Source organism: Rhineura floridana, chromosome 1 (assembly GCF_030035675.1).
Source record: "Rhineura floridana isolate rRhiFlo1 chromosome 1, rRhiFlo1.hap2, whole genome shotgun sequence".
In the NCBI taxonomy this organism is placed as follows: Eukaryota; Metazoa; Chordata; class Lepidosauria; order Squamata; family Rhineuridae; genus Rhineura; species Rhineura floridana.
The window spans coordinates 283,405,962-283,427,556 of NC_084480.1; the positions used below are offsets into that span (position 1 = coordinate 283,405,962).

General features: G+C 40.8%; 1 protein-coding gene across 1 annotated transcript; it reads right to left on the bottom strand.

Annotated features, from left to right (window-relative positions):
* Nucleotides 1-3,724: 3,724 nt before the first annotated feature.
* On the bottom strand, nucleotides 3,725-20,552 carry GEM (GTP binding protein overexpressed in skeletal muscle). Its single transcript, XM_061607326.1, is given in 5 exon segments — nucleotides 3,725-5,263; nucleotides 6,634-6,838; nucleotides 9,420-9,496; nucleotides 18,375-18,719; nucleotides 20,378-20,552. Coding segments are annotated over 4 exon segments (891 nt in total). The 5' UTR covers nucleotides 18,706-18,719; nucleotides 20,378-20,552; the 3' UTR covers nucleotides 3,725-4,985.
* Between the last annotated feature and the right edge of the window lie 1,043 nt (nucleotides 20,553-21,595).

Consider the following 21,595-nt stretch of genomic DNA (forward strand, 5'->3'; position numbering starts at 1 on the left):
CTAAATTGGGGGGGGGGAGTCCCAGAAAAAAATGAGGGAAATAAAGATGGCAGTGGCTGCAGCCATCCAGCTTGGCACTTCTCTGAACTGTCCCTGGACTGTAAATAAAATCAAATAAAAAGTTGAAAGCCAGACAAAAAACAGTACATACACTGTGCCGGGTACTAACATCAGGCCTGGGTTTCTCATCCCAGAGCTAGATTTTCCTGCCCTCTGTTACTGTCATCTGTTCCTGAACCATATCACCAGGTTTAACACAAACTGAAAATAAATCCAGTACGTTTGATCATGTAGTAGTTTAATATTTGCATTGATTCTGACAGTAGGATACTCTGTGCTGCCACATGTACCTTTATATAGATCTATGAGGTAGCCACATTTAGACTATTATGTGCCTTTCTAGTCTTCCCACCTCAACAACAAAACCCTAGGGAGCTTTAAAGGGGGGGCATCCAAAATGATCAAGAGGTTGGTATGCCTTCGGTATGAAGAAAGGCTAAAGCATTTGAGGCTTGGGATTTTTTTAAGTTTAGGGGGAAAAGATGAATAAAGGAATATATTGTTGTGCGCCTCCCCAATCTCCAAGCAGTGAAATTTCCGGGGTCCCTGCGCTTATCCAGGGTTTGGTTTCCTTTGGGAAAGAAGGTCAGTGGAGACTGCGGTGTCTTTATGAAATAGCGTTTATTTATTTACCAGAGCTTGGAAAAGTTACTTTTTTAAACTACAACTCCCATCAGCCCCAGCCAGCATAGCCACTGGATTGGGCTGATGGGAGTTGTAGTTCAAAAAAGTAACTTTTCCAAGCTCTGTTATTTACACACATTCCAACCTGAGCTTAGGATGGAGGGGTTCAAGGCATCAGCAGTCCAATATCCAGCTTTTCCATCTGGGTTGCAGGAGGCTCCCCAAATGCCATGGTGCAGAGAGCCAGTCTCTCTGCCTGCCTTCAGTCCCCAAGCATTCTCCAGACACAACTCAAACTGTGGGTGGGCACTGGGCAGAAGGGAAGCCCCTTTCTTTTCCAAAAGGAAAACATTGTGAACAGTATCATTCTTTTTCAGGGTTTCCCCCACCTTTTTATTCTATAGCCCACAGATATTTCTATCAAACTTTAAAAAGCAGGGAAATTGGGCAGTTATAGTGAATGCACCAGGAGATCAGGAGATGACTTTCTCTCTGAGATATTGGACTGCCCTACAAATTTATCAAAATGCAAACACAATTTGGGTTGGTCTTTCACAATCCAATCTACTTGCTGTGTAGCTTGGAAGAACTTAGTAACATGTGCCTCTGAGGCGAAGCTCCTTTCCTTTCCAAAAGGAAAACATTGTGAACAGTATCATTGCTTTTCAGTGTTTTCCCCACCTTTTTATTCTACAGCAGGCACATGTAGTCTCCCACCCAAATTTAAACCAAAGCTGTCCCTGGTCACATCCACACCAGAGCTTTATTTCACTTTAGGCAGTCATGGCTTTTCCCAAAGAATGCTGGTGTTGAGCCTCAGCTCTCCCTTCAGGGGCAGGAAGGGGGGAGGCATGAGTTGCAGGCCCCTCAGCTGTCAGAGGGCGCGGAAGACCCAGGAATTATTGAGTCTGAGCAGGACCTTGGGAGAGGAAGTGAGCCTGAATTTGAGCCAATTCCCACTGATAGCGCGCTCTCAGAAGAGGAGAGTGTGCCGCCCCCAGTTGTCGCAGAGGAGCCATTGAGGGAAGCTCAGGAGAATGTGCCAACTCCTCCCTCACCAAGCAGTTCTCAGGAGGCTGCCAGCATGACGCAGCCTCCTGACCTCGAGCCTACTCTGGAGCAGGTGTCTTCCGATGAACCGTTGGAAACACGTCCCCCGTCACCTCGCTCCCGCCGCCATGGGAAGCAGACAGGGCAGAGACAGGACTTGCGAAGGAGTCAGAGATTACGCTTGAAAACGTTCCCTACTTAAGCTGGCAGCGCACAGGGGGGGTTGCTGAGTCAACTTTCTTCACACGTCGCAGAGCATGTGTAGAGTGTAGTTAGGGATTCAAGTGAGCCTGTATAGATGTTTCTTATGAAGCACAATGCCTTTGATGTATCCATAACTTTAATAAAACAAGATTTAATTGCACCTGCATCTCAGTCTCGTGGTTCCGGCTCTGGACGGGACACCTGGGAAGTGTATTTAGTGAATGGTGCTGAGAGTTGCTGGGAGAGGCCCTGTTCCCCTCACAGAGCTTCAATCACAGTGGCTGACTGTTAAACCACTCTGGCCACTGGAGCTCTGTCAGGGGAATAGGAGTCTCCTCTCAGCACCCTTCACAAACTACACTTCCCAGGATTCTCTGAGGGAAGCCATGACTGTCTCAAGTGAAATCAAAGCTTGGTGTGGGTGTGGCCCCCTTATTAGCCAAGCCAAGCAGCTGTGAGTCTGGCTTTTAGAACACTGACTGTTGGTTCTTACTGAGCATGCCCGACATTATCATTCAGTTCAATGCAAAATTTCTTAAATTAATTAAAAATCAGCCAGGCATTTTTTTTTAACTTTTAAACTGCAGAAGATGAAAGTCAGAGTATAGGGCAAGGTCAGTAATATGATTACAGGTACTCTGTGAATATGGCTGATTTGTAATTAATTTCAACATATCATGAGAACACTGACAGAAAACAGTCCAAAAAGGGTCTTTCTCTCTCTCTGTTTTTACACTTTAAACTCTCAATTCTCTCTGACTGTTGTATCGCCATGAAAAGTTAGAGAGTTGTTAAGCAAGTGTTTCTGAATTCAGGACTATACATTTTGTAAGGGTTTGTTTTAAAATGAGCTCATGGGAAGCACCGGAATGGCATGTGGAGAGTATTTTCAATTTAACATTGTGGAATGTGAAAAATCCATGCTGACTATAGTATACAGCCACTTTCGTGGCTTTATAATATACTCTTGTTCACCACTTAAGATATTTAAGTGGTTTATACATTCTTCAAGCAAACAAACAAACATGAGAGCTAAATAGAAACTCTTGATCCAGAGACTATAAGCTATTGGATGCCATTTGCTGGGTCAAGAGCAAAAATAGGGCAATTGCTTTCATGCCCTGTTGGTGGGCTTCCTGGAAGCATCTATTTGGCCACTGTGGAAAACAAAATGGATCTGAGGATCCAATGGTCATGGCACCAAGTTGGGAGGGTACTATACATATTACACATGACAACATTTCAGCCACTTTTGGTAAATCAGGTTAGCGTGTTTAATATTTTCACTAAATTAGGGATGGATGGATCAGTCAAGTTCATTCTCTGATTTTTCAGATCTTAAGTTTGTCCCATTTCTTCATCACTTTGAGGTTTTTTTTAAGTTAAATTGAAAACTGCATGCATTTTTATGTGCTTTTCCCCTCTTTTACTCATTTTGCAAGCAGTTTCTCCTAATGTGTTTTTATAATGCATTTCCTAGTATGCTGCATGTTATTTTCACTAATATATACATTCTTGTGCACCCTTTTCTCTAATCTGTACCTTTTTGTATACATTGTTATTGTTTGAGAATAGCGTTGCAAAATTTGAAGACATGTAAATGTCAAAGGATAGCTGTGTTTCAGTTCATGTATTGATTCAGGAAGTGAGAATTAGGTAAGTTCTCATTAAAATGTGGACTGGGCAAATTTATCTCCCAACTCCAAATCAACATCTTTTCTTGTATGAGCTAAACTTCAAACAAACCATGAAAAGAACAAATGCTTGAGAATCCTTATTAGGCTCAAAGGCAGTGAAACCTTTTATTGGTTTATTACAAGGTATGTAAATAAAATGTTGTTTAATCCAAAAGATATCATATAGAAAACAGTAATAAAATCAACATTTTCTTAAGAAATCACTTAATAAATATATTTCAACACTATGTCTTCCCCATCCTTCCCACACCTACATTTCACCTATTAAAAATACAATTAATAATTGAAAGATAATAAATACAAATTCTTATGGCATAATACAAATACAAGATTTCAGCACAAAATCTGGTTTCTTAGAAAAGGAGGGTTGTGGGATTTCCCCCCCCCAAAAAAATTGGCATCTTGCACTTCATTTTATGTCTCATATTTCCTACTTCTTCCATCATTATAAACAATTTTGTGGTACAACACAAGAGAAAGTCGTATTACAGGTTTCTCCTATAACTATGTTTTCCAGATAACTGAATGGCTCTAAATGCAACAAGGAAAGGCTTTAGTGCTTACTCTATAGTTACAGTGCAATCCTGTACATGCCTACTCAGAAGTAAGGCCCACTGAATTCAATGGGACTTATTAAGCAGGCATAGGATTGCAGCCACTAGCAGTTAAAACCTCCAATATTCTATCCTCAGGTATCCAAATCTTCTCATTTAGTGAAATTCACATTCATCTTTCATATTGTTCCATGGCAGTGCAAACCCTCTGTAAATAATGCTCCCATTTATACAAATATCTAGTTATCTGACTGCTGTTGATATCTTTCTAGCCACCGGGATAAGAGATATCACATCAGCAAAGATTTTCAGCTGTGGGCACATAAAGTCAACACTTTGATTAGGGAGAAGGCATATCTTGTTAGTGCCTCCTTTTCATTGGCTTAAAGAATTAAGAAGAAATAATAATGAAAAGATGTCATCTGTTTTCTAAATGGTGCTTTCCAATTCTCACGCCATTATCCAAAAGGCAACAAGAAAAACTGTGTTTTCTTGGACATATCTCATTGTAAGTTTGGAATGTTCTTGTTTATAAGACAAATGTTCTCCCTCCACCCACTTGCCCAAACACATTCACACACTTAAAATACAAAACAGAAAGTATAAATGACATTTCTTCATCCATGTATGCATTAGGCTGACCTTATTGCTGACACAATTCATCACAATAATCACAACTGTGAATCCAAGTCAGACTTGCATTTCCTGCTGCCCAATCTAATATAGATTGATTTACTGTTCAAACGGCAGTTGAATAATGTCAATGAAAGAGAATGCTTGGGATGGACCACTGTTCCTAAAGGACAGATAGATCGTGGCAGGACTTGGACTTAAGTTTGAAGGCCATGTTCTTGTTTTTCTTGGCTACAATTTTTCCCCAGAATCGCCTGGCTTTCTTAGGGATGCTCTCTCTCCGCTTCTGATATGCCAGCCTCTTTTCGTTCTTCTCTTTGCTGTCTCTCCTTAGCCGTACTTGACGCACTATGCCTTCAAACATCTCTTTCACATTGTGCTGGACAGCCGCCGAGGTCTCAATGAACTTACAGTCAAACACAACTGCACAGGCTCTGCCCTCTGCAAAATATTTGAAGGGAATATGGCATCATATCAGCTGGAGAACTTGAAAGATTTCATTTTTTAAAAAAAAATGAACAAAGAGCAAATGAGTTGTAATAAATGTAAATGTAAATAAATAATATATTTTAAAGTCGTTTGTTTTTAAGATGCTTTAAAGTGCTTTTAGTGTTGCTGCTTGCTGCCCTGGGCCCCTTTTGGAAGGGCGAGATATAAATTAATTATTTAAATAAATAATAAAAACAAAGAATTGGTAGTGACAACAATCCAGTGAATCATCTACCTCCAATCCTTTGCCGTATTTATTGCTGTGCCAAGTTCTGCATCAACATACCCAAATTCTGTGACAGAAAAAGCTGAATTTGGCAGCTAGCATAAATTATGTAAATTTAAATATGTTTCCTGATTTTGCATAATTTACAGCACAATCCAAACCCAAGAAACGCTGGGATGAGAGAATTTGGATTCAGCAGATCTTGGACTTTCCTGGTTAAGCCAGGGCTATGCCCATGTAAGTCCCTCACCCTGACTAAGATGGGGCTCTGCCAGCTAAGCCAGTGGAACTTGCACTGGTGTAAGTCCCAAAAATGAGGCCTTCCAAGGGAGAGGTGGGACTGGGCATATGGAGACCGATACCTGTTCCAAACCCTGTTCAGCTCAGTCATGTGACCTAGGACAATCCTCAAAACTTGGGCCAGCAGTAGCCCCTCCCTGAGATTCCTAAATGGAGTTTGGAATAGGGGTAATGTACACTGGTATAAATTATACTAGCTTAAGTTACACTGGCTTTCTATAGTTAGGGTCGCTCTGCCTGCCTGCTTCTACCAACTGGTGAATATATACCAGCTTTTACACATGGAGCCATAGCACTTGGAACACTGGGTTGTATTCAATTAAGTCCTACTCATAGTAGGGCCACTGAAATTAATCAACCTAAATTAGGCATATCTATTAACTTCAATAGGTTTACCCTAAATTGGGCTAGCATTGAATACAGCTTTTTAAACAAAACAAAACAAAAGCTGGCCACAGGTCCTAAACCCTCCATGTGGAACATCCCTGTGGATGCAGCCATGTGGAAAAAATAATCTCTTCTTGTGTTGGCTGGAGCTGATGGGAGTTGGAATCGAATAACATCTGGAGGGCCACAGATTCCCCATCCCTGCTTTATGGCTATAGGTTTTGTAAGAATGCTGAAAATTACAGATAGTCCCCAGTTCCTGTGCCGAGTTTCTTGAGAGAAAGGCACAGTTGGTGGCATCTGTAGTGTAGACATATCCAAGATTACAATTCCTTTGAGCAATATTAGTGTCGACAGAGTAGAAGCAGACAACAAACAGCATTACCAACTGACATCTAGTGGCTCATACCTGAAACAGAGACTTCTCGGCACCTAACTAGATCACTTTTGTTGCCCACTAAAATAATGGGAATGTCTTCTGTCTGGCGTGCCCTGCGGAGCTGTATTCTGAGCTCAGATGCCCTCTCAAAGCTTGCACGGTCCGTGATGGAATAGACAATCAAATATGCATCCCCAACTTGCATGCAGTGATCTTGGAGCCATCCATTTTCACCCTGTTTAAATAAAACATATTGCATTCTGGGTCAGAAAATTCTGGATGTCTTAACTGTTAGACAAGCGTCAACAGGAGAAAATATAATAGTGCTGCAACATGATGCTGTCATTATTTTTGGTACATGAGTGCTGCCCTGTGAGGCACATGGTTACTTTGGGGCAGAAGCCTACATCTTAACTCTGCCTTTGACCTCCTTTTAGAGATGGAGGAAGAATCCATTTTAAACCCACATCGGACAACCTCTTGTAGCACTGAGCACCCACTTATGTCTGAGCTGCTCATGCATTTATCAACTGACAATTGACTAGTTATATGCAAAATTATACACAACCCACATATAGTATATATATAAAAGAGTCAAGCCACCATGGTACTATATTTCTGCAACATAGTTTTGTAAGTATTAATACCTAAGTATTTTTATATTGTTGTATGTGTCTGTTAATGTTCTCTTAACTTTATGAAAGTTGGAGTGTATATGCATATAATATACATATAATATTATACATACAATAATGTGAATGTGTGAGGATTGTTTGTATATTTAAAAAAGCTGGTAAAAATGACACTTTTCTTCGAGATCAAGGAATGAGAAAGGAACTAGAAAAAAACCTAACTTCATCATTAAGATTTTCAGAAAATTCCATCCTACTCCACTTTCCCTGCATTTGTAAGCTGAGTTTAGTCAGAGACGTGGCATAAGGCACTCTGTATCTCCTCCTAGGGAGGCCAGATGCAAAGAAGGACAGGGCTCCAGTCTCTTCAATAGTTGGGTAGAAGAATATTTTATTTGTTTATTTATTATAATCATATCCTGCTTTTTAGCCAAATTAGCTCTCAAAGCAGCCAAAGAAGAAGATACAATATATATAAGTACAGTAATACCTCAGGTAATAAAGTAGATGCATTCCTGGACATTATTTCTTTAACAGAAACTTTGGTAGCAGAGGTCGGAACAACATGGAAATAATAGGGATAAGTTCCTACACCCACTCATAGATGGTGGGGGCACCTTCAACATATTTGAAGGGGATATGTCATCATATCAGCTGGAGAACTTGGATGATTTCATATATTTTTTTAAAAATGAACAAAGAGCAAATGAGTTGTAATAAATGTAATGTAAATAAATAATATATTAGGCTTAGGGCCAGTTCAGACAACCATCAGGTATGTGCCGTCCCCTTTAAAACCCTGCCAGTGCCAGTTCCCTGTCTTCTGCCAGCTGGTTGTGTGGAACTGCTGCCCTGTGCCAGCTTGGATCTTTGAAAGGTAGCACTTGCAATAGTGGGCAAAGCATGTTATATTGCAGGTGGTGGCTCCTGCAAACCTCCAAGTAGCCATGAGTAGTGAGCCCCTTGAAACCAACCTTTAGTTGAGTTATTAGTTATATTCCACTTTTGTATTTAAATAGAAAATCACATTATAATAAAAAGAAAACAATAGTAAAACATAGAGGGTGACATCCAGCCTTGGCCATTCCCATGTGCTAGAATTCCGCCCAATTCGGATTTGGTAGTGAATTTTCCATTAATTCGTTAATTCGCTATCATCGCAAATTGGACTTTTATGTAGAGATTTTCCACAGCTACTTTTGGAAATGGAGTTTTTTTTTCAATCTGCATCTAAAATATTTAAATTAATATCAATATTTTTACTAATATTTCCTTCAAGCCATCTGTGTTTCCTTTAATTTAACAACATTTCTTTTCAAAATATCGATATTTATATCATTTTTTTCCCAAGGGGAAAAATCCTAGATCATTAAAAACAATGGCTAGCAGACAAAGAATTAACTTGAACTGATACCACCTTGTTAGGTCGATGGATTGCTTTTGAACTGGCACTGGCCAACGGTTCCTATCCCTACTCAAAATGGACCCATTGAAATCTAGGGACTTAAGTAACTTGAGTCCACAGATTTCACTGTGTCTGCTCTGGGTATGATTTGAATCTTACCTAGAGGCAACAGTACTAAAATGTAATTGAAGACATCGTAAAATGGCAGGTTACTGAAAGCCACCCTTAAACAAAAAATGTTTTACTGGCCTAGCCTAGCCAATCTCCACTGGGAAGGAGTTCCACAGATATGATGCTACCACCAGAATGACCCTGTCTCTTGTTCCCCATCCACCTGATCTCATGTATATGGATGGAACAAACTGCTGGGTCTCTGAAGCTGCGCTCAAAGGCAGGCTAGGCTCCCATGGAGTACCAGGCACACCGGAGCAAAAGTGACAAACTGGTAGCCCACAAACAAGCAGCATCTAGCCCACCAGCTGCTTTTATGCAACCTCTCCCTGCACAAAGTAAGAGCTCATCTTCGAGGTTTTTGACTGTCACAAAGGCTCCTTGAAATTTTTCCAGGTTTTGCATCTCAGTATTCCTAATCGTAGATGCTTTTGAATTTATGGGCTAAAAAAAAGAAGAAAATGATCAAATCTGACTCATCACTTTGCCTTACAATTGCTCAAGAACACATAATGTTTTAGGTTTTCTAAAAAAAAAATCCTGAAAGTCAACTTTCCAAAGCAATATTTGTTAAACTTCAGCATGGCAAACTGAATGTTGCACGCTACCTTGTTATCCCACATGTCAATAAGTATGATTGTTGCACTTTCACCATCTACCAGCAAGGTTCGTTCATAGGTATCTTCTAGAAAAAGAAGAAAGATCATACAGCGTCAGTATTTTTCTTTTTCATTTCTTCAGTGCTAATTTGGAAATGTCATAGACTGCTGTACAGAAGATTCTATTTTAGCCAAAAATGAAATGATCTCCTACAATTCTATGACTGTATGGTAGTTCAGTTGACAGCAGTTGCTCTACAGATCCCAAAACAAAGGCAACATTCATATTAAACCAAGTTACATTGGTGTAAGAGTGTGCAGGCTTTTGAGTTGCAGAGAACTCTTCATCAGACAAGTATACAACTTTTCTCCGCTTTCTATAAAGGAAAGCCCTCTATGGATCTCAAAAGCTGAAATACTTTTGAACCAATGTAACTTTTGCTCTGACAGAAGGTATTGTTTCACCTGTTTTGAACCTCCTATTACAATGAAGAAAAACATCTCAGGATATAAAATCTATTGCTTTGCAGCATCCATGTGGATCACCATCTATCCAGGATACTGTAGCAGCAGATTTCCTGCATGAGCAGCAGGGAGTTGGACTATGTAACCTCTGCTAGAGGCTCCTACCAAGTCTTGTGATTGTATGTATACCAGCACTGCAGTACTGCCAACCTAAAATGCTTTTACAAAGTCTGTTCCATTCACTGTACCTTCTACCCTTCCTCTCTATGCAAATAGCTATGACTATGAGGGATGTCTTTATATATATATTTCAGCTTAATGGGGAAAATCCTGATGAAAATCTTCTTACATTTGTCATTTAAATAGCAGGACTCTGGCAAAGATCTTATAGTTTCCATGAGCTACACAAACTTATTATTTCCACAATAGAAACTATGAAGCCAGTAAGACAAATGATGACATCCACTCTTTGCTGAAGTTATCTTTATCCTAAAGAGAGTAATAAGAGGAGGGAGAAGACCCACTGGAAGAAATAAGCCAAATACTGAACGTTTGACCCCATGGGAGCTGTGGGACACACAGACTCCAGCTAGGCTTAGTAATGGAAAATACTTGTTTTCACTCAGTTTATGGGTGAATAGGCATTGCTGCTGCAAGCAACTCAAATGAAACAGTTTTTGCCTGGGGCAAAAGTGTGCAGAAAGGAAAGGGGCACTGGCCTTTTTCAGAAAGACACCAGCTGTTCCCTTGCAGAATGTTAAATTGGCAACTTTTCTTTAGTGCTTCTTGCTCAATATGATGAATGTGTGAAAATACCAGAAACAGCAATGCATTTCCTGTCATTTTCTTTCATCTGTAATCCCACTTGACTGTCTTTAGGGTAAGGATTATTGTTCTAAAGGCAAGCTATAATTTAAAGAATTTTAGAGGCCCCAGGCTTGGGGCTATATAAGCTACCCATACAATTTGATAACTAGATTACCCTCCCAGTCTTTGCAATCTAATGTTTCCCCCCTTATTTCTCTTTTCCTTTTGAAAGCTAGGAAGCAATGTGCCCCATTTCTTGCAGAAAAAGACACAATTGAGGATACAAATTTTAAATATATCCTAAAGATATATGCTAATAATAAATATGTTATTAAGTGGATGAGAGCCAGTGTGGTATAGTGGTTAAGGTGTTGGACTATGACCTGGGAGACCAGGGTTCAAATCCCCACACAGCCATGAAGCTCACAGGGTGACCGTGGGCCAGTCACTGCCTCTCAGGCTCAGAGAAAGGCAATGGAAAACCCCCTCTGAATACCTCTTACCATGAAAACCCTATTCATAGAGTTGCCATAAGTCAGAATCGACTTGAAGGCAGTCCATTTCCATTTTATTAAGTGGATAATTAAATGGAATTTGTTGGACTATGATTGTATGTAGGTTTGCTACCTTTCTTTTTACAGAGGTTTAAACATAGGTATGGTGACAGGCATAAAACCATCAGGGGATGTTTCCCCTGTCTTAGTATCTAAGTCATGATCTGAGGGCACATAATGCAGTATCCATGCTGAAACTAAACGATGGTCCAGTCTGGTCTATGCCTAGATGGGAGATGCCTGGGAACTATGCATGCAGAATCCACCTCAACTACATTCCACTCTGGGTTTTTGCAGTGCTGTATTTCTAGCATGACTTTTGAGATCACAATCCGGAGTATCACACTCTGAGATTGGACTCTGGAGGAGTGTTTTCAGATTTGTGGCTTGCCACCGTTTATTTATTTTTATTTATTTGTTTCATTTATAGACCGCCCATAGCGAGTGGCTCTCTGGGCGGTGTACAAAAAGGTTAAAATACAAAATATCAACAATAAAATCAGACAACAAACAATAAACACAAGCAGCAACAAAAGAAAAAAAGAAAAAAGAAAAAATTTAAATTATAACATAAACGCTTAAAATGCCTGGGAGCATAGCCAGGTCTTAACCTGGCGCTGAAAAGATAGAAGCGTAGGTGCCAGGCGTACTTCTTCGGGGAGGCTGTTCCACAGTTCGGGGGCCACTACAGAAAAGGCCCTAGATCAAGTAACTGTCCTCTGGGCTTCTCGATGGGTTGGTACCCGGAGGAGGGCCTTAGATGCTGAGCGAAGTGACCGGGTAGGTTCATAGCGGGAGAGGCGTTCCACAAGATATTGCGGCCCCACGCCGTGTAAGGCTTTATAGGTCAAAACCAGCACCTTGAATCTGGCTCGGAAACAAATAGGTAGCCAGTACAAACGGGCCACAACAGGTGTTATATGTGCTGACCGGCTGGTCCTCGTCAGCAGTCTGGCTGCTGCGTTTTGCACTAGCTGAAGCTTCTGAACTGTCTTCAAGGGCAGCCCTACGTAGAGCGCATTACAGTAATCCAGCCTAGAAGTTACCAGAGCATGAACAACTGAGGCGAGGACATCCCTGTCCAGATAGGGGCATTGAGTTCCATGAGAGAAGAAAGATGAGATACAAATATAATAAAAGATTCCGTTACTGAATTTCTGCCATCAAAGAGCAGTGGAAGAACAATATATGGTATGTAGGAGGCAGCATCTTCTAATTAAGTGCTCACCAAGTGAGACCTGCAACAAAATGTTGCAGTGTGGAGCATTGCCTGTTTAGGACTCCAGACACTCCAATCCATTCCCCCTCTCAAGTGGTTTTCCCCCCCCTTACTCTATCCCAACAGTCAGTCAGGACACTCAGTCCGCATTAGGTTCTTTTCAAGTTCCAACCACCCTTAGGAGTCCCCTCACTTTTTTTTAACTACTGCAAACTTTCCTCCAAACAGGTTGATGCCTTCCTCTTGGAAACAGGCAGTGCTGTTTGGTTATATAAGCAACAGCACTCTCCACCTTAAGACTGGAATTAGGACATATGATGATGATGAAATGTGCCCAGTAAATCATTCACCGTCACCTCTGTAAGATGGAGAATACCCTTCAGGTAGAGGCCCCTGTGGTTGTGTATCTCCGCCCTTACATCTCCTTCTCCCCCTTGCAATCTCCCTTCCTGCTTCCTAGTAAACAAAGTTAGCCTAATGCCCATTAGCTCAAGGAATAATTAGCACACAGGGCTCCAATTTTAATCAACAGTAAGACCTGCTGGGGAAAGCCTCTAGCAAGGGACAACAACCAACCCTTCCACAGTGTGACTTGTACAAGGGGATTTCCAGCTTTTATCTCCTGTTGAGAATGGACGGCCTTCAAGTCGATCCTGACTTATGGTGACCCTATGAATAGGGTTTTCATGGTAAGCGGTATTCAGAGATGGTTTACCATTGCCTTCCTCTGAGGCTGAGAGGCAGTGACTGGCTCAAGGTCACCCAGTGAGCTTCATGGCTATGTGGGGATTCGAACCCTGGTCTCCCAGGTCATAGTCCAATATTCTAACCACTACACCACACTAGCCTGTCGATAAAAGAAGCCCAAACTCTGTCAATGCTTCATGGTAATGATCTGCAGCTGATTATTTTTTGTAATGGTCTTTTGCTTCTTTATCATGTATATATAAGGTGCCCTGATAACCTAGTTGGAAAGCAGAATCTGAACTGCAATTAGGGATGGGGGGAAATTTGATTCAGTTTGCATTTAAAGCCAAATTTAACAAATCCATACTTTCTGAAACAATATGAGTACTGAAACACAGCCATCCTTCAAAATTTACACTTATACATCTTTCATGATACAGTTCTCCAAGCATTGTTTACAAAAATGCATATATGAGAGGAAAATGTGCATAAAAATGAATATATTAGTAAAAAAACATATCCAATGCATTATATGAGGAGAAATTGCTTGCAAAAATGTGTACATTAATCAAAACTGCATAAAAATGTGTTTATTAGGAGAAATTCACACTAGGATTTTTTAAAAAAGTTCTAAAATTAATGCTGAAATGTGAAGAACTAAATTAAAAATTGGAAAAATGAGAAACTGAGAGAACTGAAATCAGCAGATTGTTCCATCCTTAATTCCAATTAATTTAAACAAATCATCAACACAATTCTAAACAAGTAATTTGTCTGCACACGGTCAAGGAGGGCAGGTCAACTCTGAAAACTGACAGGTTTGCCAGTCGGTACTAATGGTAAGCAGAATTGGTTTATTTTTTTACGTGCCATGATCTTGTGTTTTAAAGGTGTGATGGGGGGGGGCTAAGACAGCAAAAAGTGAGCACTAAAAATATTAATGGTAATCACCCAAGTGGTGGGGATTGAATTGAATAGGGCTGTCTAAAGGGTGTTGCCTCTGGAAGGCATTTCAGCCAGTGCTTATGTTGTAGGGAGAAACCCTCTTCCTGCCCCCTTAGCAACTGTTTTTAGAATACTGGGAGACCCATTACTAAAATTGGAGGGAGTCAGTAGTTGGGGCTTGTAGAATTCATCAAGGGCCCCTACCTTCCTTCTCCCCCCTATTCAAGCACTAATTTTAGCCATTTTAGGATCTTCAGGGTATGCTCTACCATTGTAATTTTGCTATTTCCCCCCTCGCCCCCAAAATAAGAGGGAAGTCAGAGATAGGATGTTTTAAGGTTAGAAATGAACTTTATGGCACCTTGGTCATTATAACAGATACAAGTGGGACCTGCAACAAAATGTTGCCGTGTGGAGTGCTCCCGTTCACTGTCCCAGTTAGTTAGTCAGTGTTTAGTCCTCCACAAAACTCTGTGGTATTTTCCCCATTCTCCCCCCTCCAACAGTCAGTCAGCAAGCATTCTGCGGCCACTGAACATGTATGGGGGGGGTACTTCTGGGCACTCTGGAGATTTACCAAGCTCACCGATACCTTCCCTCTTATGTATGGTTGCTACCATTTTGGCTGCAGAAGCAACAGCACTCACAGAAGGGACACTGGAAATAGAGGGTAAGACTCCCACTGAAACGTTACCCACCTTAGCTCACACATCTGAAATGTGACAATGCTTTAAGGAATTTCAGGTGTGGCTGGAAATGTTAAGTCTGCCTACACCTATAGAATGACCAGGTGTGATTCCAAACTAGGAGTCAAGCCAGGAACATGGAATTTGGAACTGATATCTCGGAACTAATGTTAAGGCCTCTAACTTGCTCAATTACAAAGAAATCTTGCTCACTTAAGCATACGAAGATTATCTGGTTAATTAAATTGATTAAATCTGAAGACTTTTACAAACATATAAAACAATTCAGAAGAAAAAAAAGGCTCTGTTTATTTGCTCATGGCTTTCCTCCAGCAGGCAAAAACTCTATTTAAACAAGCATTTTGCCACTAATGTGGTTGTCTTTCTCTGTTGCTCTGTTTTAATCTTCATTTTTACTTCAATTGTGTTTTTAACTAGCTGTCATTTTTTAAACATGCTTTATCTGTTCTCATCTGATTTTGATACAATTATAGTGACACTTACTGTATGTTTGCTTATTTATTATGTTTATTGTTAGCTGCCTTGGGATTTTTTTTAATAGAAAAGCATGATATAAATATAAGAAACACATTTTTAGATTATGTGTGCAGATATTGTAGTGGATCCCATCTTGGAAGAGGCATTCCCTCTTGTGTGAGTTCTCAGTTAGCACCTCCCATTTACAGTTTTTAAAATAATCAAGAATTTGAAAGTCTGCTGAATGAGTAATCAGGGATCACTTTTACTTGGTTGAAAAGTTTTTAAGTAGCAGCCCTCCTATGAACTTTTTTTGTATTATAAGTTGTTGGTAATTACAGGTGCTGCTGTGAAGTAGTCTGAATAATTGATTAATGGAAGAGGGAAGATGGCTTCTAAACTATGACCCAGCATCAATTTGCAGCGTAGAACTATAAAGATTGATCAAGGCAATAAATAGTTCATCAACCACTCAGTCGTCTCTGGAGTAAGACCAAAGAGTTGTAATTGTGCTCACTGTGAATAGTTCAAGCCAGTTTATTATAATTATCATCATCAACAACAACCTTTCTTACAGTACAGTCCCAGTATGGGGCTTATTCCCTCACTAGTGTTTAGGATTGCAATCAAAAGATGCAATTCTGCATACACTTACTGGGGAGTAAGTCCCACTGAACACAGTGGGTTTAATTTCTATGCTGTACTCTGTGTTATAGGTTGCAACCCAGAGGTGGGTTGCGAAGCCAAACCAGGTGGGTCATGGCAAAGCTGTCACCACCATGTTGGAGTCCAGCTAAGGAAGCCCAGACCAAAGTGGCACTACATGCTGCTAGGATGCATTCTTCTGATAAGATACATGTTTTATCCATTTCCATGAGGGCTACAATGTAACTGGGGTCCTTTTCCATAAGAAACATACATTTCTGGCCAGCCATATGCTCCATCTTCGTAGAGAGCTATGCCTCTAGCAAGAAAGCTGTCTACAGAACAGGGTCATCCCGTTCACTTTCTAATCTGTTTCTATGGCTTTTCATACTTCTCCCAAAAGCACGCTGGGGACTGGGATGGAGGAATGTCAGTTGCAGTGGAATAACTCAGTGGCCTACGGATTTCCATGGCAGTCGCTGTCATCCTGGTAAAAGCAGAAGCTTGGTGGTTGCAGAAGGTGAGAGCTCTGGGGAGCTGGGATGTCACATCCTCCTCATCCTACTCCCTGCAATGTGCAATAACCCTGGACCAGGGGAAAGTTGATGGGAGATAGAAAGTGCAAGAAGGTAGGGAGAAAGGCAACAGCAATGGTTGACAGAGAAAGAAGAGAGATAGAAGATGCAAGAGAAGAGAGACTGGTCTTGTGTAAGTAGCAATTTTAAATTGTGTTAGTACTAAATGCATATTGTTTGGTGAATTACCATTTTAGGATTAATAATGTGCATTATTAGCACTATTATTACTAAAAAGTGAAAATGTGAAATTGGGTCCCATGTTGCTGCAGTGGGTCTTGGGTCTGGACAGGCTGAAGAACACTCCTACACAAGCCTCTTTTAATGCAGCCTCTTTATTTTGCTAGTTTCAGGTGTAATGTTGACAGAAATGTTGCAATAGAGTTGTTAAATTAGGTCAAGACTAATACTAATCTTTTAATACTAGGTTTAGTTTCTGTTTCTCTTTGGATCCCCCATTATGCTTCTTTCTTCCTTATTTCATGTGAGATTAACTGTGTGAGTCACAGAAACTTGACTTTTGCCATAAGAATAAATTTCTTAAACCTGTAGCTTAATTTTACCTGATTTTCCTACTTTGCATAGTACTCTCATGAGTAATGTGTGAGCTCTGAAGCATCATTAAAGTCATGTATTGTTGAAGCTGGTCTGGTTTGTAATTGAGAGAAATGTTGAAATAGTTGGGCTACAGGGAAGAAAGCCTACAGTGAACCTCAGCAGGAACGAGTTGCGGAGCCATAACACTCACACAAAAAGGGCTCCAGCAGTTAATGGATTCCTCAGTCACCACTACAGGGACAAGCTGTCCTGAGTATCTTGTGGGAACGGCAGGATAAAAATGGAGTAAATTAATAAGTTAAAGAATTTAAGTTTTGGCATGGCATAAGAATCCCTATTTCCTTTGAGTTACGGGTGGGGAATTCAGGCCCAGGGACCATTTGTGGTCTTCCAGGCCTCTCTATCTGGTCCTTAGAACTCTCCCTAGCCACACCCCCTCTCTCCAGGCCACACCCCTCAGTGGCTCTGCTTCACTTCTTGAGTGTTTTTGTCCGGCTAGAATGTCTCCTTGATCTCTGATAATGTATCTTAATGGTCTGGATGGAGAGCACAGAGGAGTGTGCATGGAGAAATTAGCCTACTGCACAAAAGAAAAATGTACATTAGTTACTCCTCCCAGTTTTTATTCTGGCCCCGCCCACCACTGGCATGTGGCCCTTGGAAAGCTGCCCAGAGGGGAATGCAGCTCTCTGACTGAAAAAGGTTCCTCACTCCTGCTCTGCATGCATCTTGACAGATTTAAAGCTGTGACACCAAACTGTTTGATACAATCTCCTTCCTCCATCACCATCCTAGATTTGTGGATAGATGGATCTTTCCATTTACGTTCTTTCAGTTTTTCCAATCTAAAATTCAGTTCTCCACATTTCTGCATAAATGTGTGGGTTTTTTAAATGAAATTTGCCAGCATTTTGGTGCAAATTTCTCCTAATGTGCACATTTTTGGAAAGCAATTTCCCCTAATATAATGCATTTGTTATGTTATGTTCACAAATATATGTATTTTTGTGCACATTTTACTCTAGTATATGCAATTTTTGTACACATTACAACAGCTGGAGAACTGCACTGCAAAATTTGGAGAAGTGTGAATTTGGAAGGATGGGTGTGTTTTGGTTCGCATATTGTTTTGGGAAGTATAAATTTGGTAGGTTTACCTTTAAATGAAAACTTAAATCGAATTTCTCCCCATCCCTCGTCATTAGGCATCCACATGCCAAAACCATCCCAGAGGATAAGAGCCAAAGGAATCACCACATCTATAACAAGAGCTCCAAGTTCTCAGGACTAATCACTGATTACACATGAGGCTTTAAATCTCTGCAGCGTGGAACACAATGACCTACCTCCAAGCACTTCACAGTCACTGTCCATGCTGTCATGCACCCCGGCAAAGATGTTGGCGATGGTTGTTTTGCCAACTCCTTGCTGTCCTATGAGTACCACTCGATAGCAGCTATTTCCTGACTCAGAGGAGATGACAGAATCAGAAGACTCTGAGGACCAGCTTCTTCGGTAATACTCTTCGGGGTTGATGGTGTACCTTTTATGCCGATTGCACTCATAGGGGTCTTTCTAGACCACCAGGTGCCTTCCATCTGCTGGGATGCTCCAGCGCTGCTGCTGCGATTGCAAAGTGTTGCTGGTGCGACGCATTGTAACATTGTTCAGAGTCATGGCTTTTTCCTCCCCTGGTTAAAAACAACAACAGCAACATCATAAATGTTACATGTACCATTGAACTGCTGCAGCCCACATCTGTTCCCGAGATCTAGAAATACCTGTGATGAACATCCCAACCCATGGAAATATCAATGGGTGCTTCTCAATGGTGCTGCTAGGAGTGACAATAGGAGGAACACACTTTATGACAAAGAAAATGCCTCTTGAAAGAGATAACTTCTTATTCTGGGACTTATTGCCGTTTAGGCATGAGAATAGCCCTCTCCCTGTGCCAGTCCTGCTCATCCGTATGGACCAGCAGCAATGAAAAAAGTGGACTGTCCCTTTCCTCTGTCTGAACATCTGGTTTATGGGTGATTGATACTCTAAATCAGTGCACTGGTCATCTGCCATGGTACTATTGCATCTAGAAAAAGCCAGTTAACTTGATTTTACACTATACAAACCAATGATATCAGGTCATTTTTCATAGATGCATTAGGGGCTGGGCTGTTATATTTTCATCATTGGCTCTCCCTTGCCCCCTTTGATTTTCTATGGTTTTAGTTAGCACTGCATACCTATATCCTATTTGTGTGTGTGTGCACCCCTTAAAGGCTCAGTTACAAAGTCCTATCACGAGGAAGAGAAAACATGACAAATGAATAACCATAGTTTGTTGATCACGCAAGAAGTCCAGCAAACTGGGAAGGCCCTAATTTCCCCAGGAGCAGTGAGCTGGGTGCTCTCCCCTTGTCTAAAGATGGCTTTTAATTCCACTTTGTGGGAAGGACCGTTGAGCATTGATGGGAGTTACATTGTACAGTGAGGTAATTCCTGATAGTCAGTCTCATTTGCAGCTACCATTTTTAGGAAAGTTGCTTTGATGCTCTCCAGCTCCCAATATGACAGCTATTTAGACATTTTGCTTATTCAAGCTTAAGCTTGAGCATTCTCAGTTCAAGGTACATCTCTCCAGCTAAACAAACAAAACATTTGCCAAAAAGGTAGTTGAAGGCCACTTTCAAAATTAAAATACAGAAGCATTCACAAGTTCAACTCTTTTTCAAGCTGTGTACTTGACAAACTCTCTGACAAGCTCTCTGAGACCTTTCTCAGAAGGCTTTGGGTACCAAAAAAGCAAAGGTAGCAAAGCAGCACACTCCACCCCATGTCATTTCCAATGCAAATACTTTCATGCATTTTTCAGCTATCTGCAGAGTCATCATCTTTGCCCTTGCCTGTCTTTTGAGTAGAGAGATGCAAAGGAATGCCAGTCAGAAAGAGACCCAGTATCCTGTGCAAAATGAGAGGATTCCTTCTCTGCTTCAGTGACTAGTCATACCAACTTTTTCAATCAAGGGTGATAGTTAATAGAGTCAAGCTCCTCTCTATATGTACAACACATGCACACATTAATTACTACATTGTGACTTTAATTAACATCTATCTATGCTCTTTAAAAAATGATAGAATAAAATGCTGGTTTTCCTTTAATTTAATGCATTTAATACAGTCTTGTTGTTTGTTGCAATGTATTGTTAATTGTGCTGTTACTTTAATAGACTAACAAAGAAATAAAGTTTCTTAAGCTCTCTTTCAACTTGTACATTTTTGTCTATCTACTTATATGCCTGCAGTGCTAAAGTAACACATTCAAATCAACACTTCTTAAAAGCAACACTACCTTGTTGGTGTTTTTACTGTCTGTTCCAACCAGAGTCGACTCCGTTAATCTCACTCCCTAGTTCTCAGAGAGTATTGAACACCAATCCAGTCTCCCACCGAAAATCCTTCTTCTGTTCAGGGGCTGCCTCTCTAATTCTTTCTCAGCAAACCTGGTTTATATTAAGCCCATCTGATCAGAGACAGGGCTTTTCCGTGACGTCGTTGGCCTGTCCGCTTGACAGCCAGCCCCCAGCTGGACGGAAGCAGGCATGCAGAAGCGGGGGGGGGGGAGAGAGAGAGAAAGCTACTATTGCTAATAAAATAATTTATTTGCAATCGTGCATTTATTTATTTTGTGTGTGTGCATAATACCATTATACAAGCACAGATCCTGTTTTACAAGAGAAAAATCAGAAAAGTGGAGAAATGACATTCATACCCCTCTGCTAAAATGCTGGTGAAAACAACCTATTCTTAAAAATCTCTTTGGATGCATTAACACAGGAAATGTCACAAACATCTCAACTGACGTGAAGGCCATGCTGGACTGAAAATGACTCTCTTGTTAGACTGTTATTTGATCAGTCTTTAACCCCCCCCCATAGTTGAATAGCAGGATGCGACCTCCTCCTGCTAAAGGAAAATAAAATGTGCAGATAATCCCAACTTTGGCTAACATCACTGCCTGCATGTTACAGTGGAAAATGTACCATGGTTGCTTCCAGATGACCTGTTTGCACAAATTTGTGGGGAGGTAAGATGGTATCAGCTATTTATTGAACATTAATTCCAGTTTGTTTGCAGGGAGGTTATAATGTGACATCATGCCAAGTAACTGTTATTCCACCGTTCCCAGTGTATTTCCCCATCACTTGATGTATTGCAAAAAGTCCAAGGAAGGAAGGCGTTGTTGTGCCAGAGCACCAAACACACTTTATTGTGCAACTTGGATTTGTTGGTAACTTGCTGAATCCCACCCCAAAATACTGACAGTCTGGAAGGACCTCAAGTTTACTACAGAGATTGAGAGTATATGTACATTGTGGATTTAAACTGGTATAACAATCATTCCCTGATTTTATGAGTGGGTCTGTAACTGAGAATTATTAGCACCCTTGTCAAACTACAATTCCCAGGATTCTTCGGGGGAAGCCATGACATTTAAGCCGATATAAAACTTACATAACTTTGTAGTGTTGATTTATTCAGGGCATTAAAAGCAACCAAGGCTGCAATC